General features: G+C 35.9%; 2 protein-coding genes across 2 annotated transcripts in view; one reads left to right on the forward strand and one right to left on the reverse strand.

The window, feature by feature from the left end:
* The window catches only part of PRPL35 (Ribosomal protein L35), a 997-nt gene extending 650 nt beyond the window's left edge, over window positions 1–347 (forward strand). Inside the window, exon 2 of the mRNA XM_089782561.1 lies at window positions 321–347. Coding sequence (XP_089638687.1) covers window positions 321–347 — 27 coding nt within the window. The remainder of the gene's footprint in view (window positions 1–320) is intronic.
* Window positions 7–2,990, reverse strand: LOC110411524 (MLO-like protein 13). The gene is made up of 11 exons (XM_021421719.2): window positions 2,907–2,990; window positions 2,717–2,765; window positions 2,519–2,607; window positions 2,065–2,139; window positions 1,872–1,960; window positions 1,734–1,783; window positions 1,586–1,626; window positions 1,277–1,489; window positions 1,122–1,189; window positions 976–1,036; window positions 7–875 (listed from the first exon to the last, which is right to left on the reverse strand). The coding sequence occupies exons 1-11, from the start codon at window positions 2,988–2,990 to the stop codon at window positions 819–821; spliced, it is 876 nt and encodes a 291-aa protein (XP_021277394.2). The 3' UTR covers window positions 7–818.
* Window positions 2,991–3,021: the final 31 nt, after the last annotated feature.

The following is a 3,021-nucleotide window of genomic DNA, read 5'->3' on the forward strand; positions in this document are numbered from 1 at the left end:
ACCGAAACCGACATTGCATCATATGCGGTTCGGTCGGTTATAGTGAAAAAATTTTTGGTCGGTTTTTGGTCAAAACCGAACCGAAACGGACAAAACCAACCGCCGCACACCCCTAGGTGGCAGTATTGTATTTTGAACTCTGCCCAGATTACTTGCAAAGTTTAGTTAGTGTGTTTTACAAGCTTATGTCACGATCATTGGAGTAAACTTGCCTGTATATAAACCCTATTCTGAATGAAAGCAATGAGAGGGAAAATTTCGGTTTAAAACCAAGAGCTTAAACAATTCCTGCACTGCTTCTGTTCTTTCATTGGTCTTAGTCTTTAATGCTTCCGTGTTTGAACTGAGTTAATGCTGTTTTTATTATGTTTCATCAAATATCAATACAACAGGAAAAATTCAGAGGCAAATCCAACTCAGCTCAAGCTTGTTTGATGCGGCAGCATAGTCAGCCAACTTCAACAAAATGGGCTAATATCTATTATTCCTTTCCTGCTTGTTACATGAGTTATCGTTTATTCTATATATCTGAACCTAATCCTGTCCTCCATTGTTAATGTTTAGAGTTAAATATCCAGTGTATTTTGTTCCTAAGAACAGTTTTGTGCAACACCACTGTCTGAAAAGCATTGCAGGGCCAGGATAGTTTGATCTGCACACCACAGATCTATTTTTGATTTAGTGGTTTCTTCAATACTGATCGTTTCTAGCTGTCCAATGTGAACACTTCAAGATGATTCTTTTTCCAGCTTATTCATGTGTTTCACACTTGCACCAGATTAGCCCATCTTTCTGGTGTCCCCTTTCTGTTTCTTCGTTCAAATGTTCATAGATGATTGCCGTTGAGGTTGCACTGGCTCAAAAGACGTTCCCATCTTTAACAAGTATAGAAATATACGCCACTGTGAGGCTTCAAATAAAGAGCATAACATGGATTTGCTAAGGAAGGAAACATGTCTAGGACTAGTAATCTACCTTTGTGACAAGAGCATACAAGGGCAAGGTGATGTAACTGCATAGACATTGAACAATTACACTGCAGAAGCAAAAAACCAAGATGAAAATATACAAAACAAGTACTGATGGACACCAGGATACAGCATCAGGCCTCGATTATTTACCCCATTATGAGTCTAGTGATGATAAAGCCTTTTCTTCCCATGATGCATGAATGGAAACCATAGGTCCACTGAGAGTATACAAATTTAAACAAGTTAATACATTTACGAAACACACTAGAGAAAGATAGCTTATCTTCTTCCCAAAAATGCCATACCAAGATCCAGAAGAAGAATGCAATCTCAAAGGCATTCTGAAATAGAATAAAGTGAATAAAGTGAAGAATGATCCGAGGGCGATTAAACCAAAAGTATTCATCGGAAGGTTTTACTGGTGCTGCTTCCTGCCCCTGCAGCTTCTTCATTTCATCAACGTCTTGAGCTAAACGAACTATTATGTGCTCCAGCTTGGCTCCCACAAGAAGTAGAAGCTGTAAAACGCCATTTACGTAAAAAATGTTAAACTATGTGTATCTCAGTCCACAACCAGTTTAAATGATCCACTGAAATTCAACGAATTCACTTACAATTACAGGTAGAAATGATAACCAGAAATACGCATGCCATCCTGCTTGGGAATATAGAAATACTTAGAATCCCATTATTGTTAATTGTGACTTGTGAAGTGTGAAATGACAAATGCAGTTGATTCATTCAGATTGAAGGAAAACTTACCTTCCACATTCAATGTCAAAAACACCACCACAAACAGCCATTGGTACCAGCTACATACGACAGGATACTAGTGAGCAATATATTTCTTCAAATCAAACAGATCTTGGATTCAAAATTTGCTAAGATTTTAAGAATTACCTTATGCCAACAACATGTCTGAAGTCCCTTTCAAGTGACAATGTCATGTGATTGTGAAAATCAAATTCACGTACGTCAGGGCAATGGGTCTAAGACGGTAGGGAAAATAGGTAAGTAGCATGCTTTTTGTAAAGCACCGATACAAACAAAACTAAAAACCAAGCATGAAGTACACATTAGATGAGAACTTAACCATGATAAATCCTTCTCGAAGTGCTATGTACTCTGACAGGGTAACAGGGCTACGAAACTGTTTAAAAAATGACATCTGCCAAAAGAACATTGAAATCAATTGCCGTCATATGCTAAAGCTAAGTCATTATGCCTCGCAGGAAAACATCAAACATCTTATTTATTGTTAGCAACAATTGTAAACAAATGATCATATAGAATTTTTTTTTTTTTAACTTCTACCTTTAACAATTGTCAACAATGTTTTTTATTTTTAACTTAAAATTCCCTCAGCTAAATAACAGACTTGATACTGGAAAATGTCATAAGTTTGTGCCATTGCTGGTGTAATTTGTAAAAAGAAGAAATAACTATTATTTTAGATAAGTAAGAGTAAGATGAGCAGATGCATGTAGGATAGATGAAGAATATATGTAAAATTTTGTTACTTGTCCAGGAATAGCTGTAATACTTACGGTCCAGCTCACAACAGCTGCCTTTCTCCAATATCCCCATGCATGTTTCTCGAGTACTTTTTGAAGATGTTGGTTATGAGTGTCTATACCTGCAAAACAAGATGAATCTCAACTCTGAACCATAAAACTCCAAGAAACCAGAATGCTCTAATAATAAAAGATAACTAATAATCTTTGGAAACTCTATTGAATATTTACCCTTTTCTACTTTAGAAATCCTATCTTCCCAAGGTTTCCATTGGCGTATCTACATGAAATAAAGCTATAGATTTTGTTAGTTGAGAGTTGAAATCAATTACAGCAGTTCAATTAAAGAGCAGGCAATTTTGAAATTGATCTAGTACTCCCATATGATGAAATATTTAACCTTGTTTTTACTAATTTTTACCATTGCTATTGAGTCTGATTGCATGACTTCGAAGCCCAAATACTTATTTTTAACCGAAGTTGCAGTTATATTAAGGCATGACATCTTCTAAAACGAATAAGCTATCAAATTACAT

The sequence above is a fragment of the Theobroma umbraticum genome, unplaced genomic scaffold (assembly GCF_002168275.2).
Source record: "Theobroma umbraticum cultivar Fairchild unplaced genomic scaffold, ASM216827v3 scaffold_56.0, whole genome shotgun sequence".
NCBI classification, from domain to species: Eukaryota; Viridiplantae; Streptophyta; class Magnoliopsida; order Malvales; family Malvaceae; genus Theobroma; species Theobroma umbraticum.

Bases quoted from the DNA above. Each gene is read 5' to 3' on its own strand.
- LOC110411524 (XM_021421719.2), bottom strand. From the start codon at position 2,990: ATGTCATGCCTTAATATAACTGCAACTTCGGTTAAAAATAAGTATTTG. The intron at 2,608-2,716 runs GTAAATATTCAA...CTTGTTTTGCAG, and splicing joins GATTTCTAAAGTAGAAAAGG to GTATAGACACTCATAACCAA. The intron at 1,784-1,871 runs GTAATTCTTAAA...TGTCGTATGTAG, and splicing joins AGACATGTTGTTGGCATAAG to CTGGTACCAATGGCTGTTTG.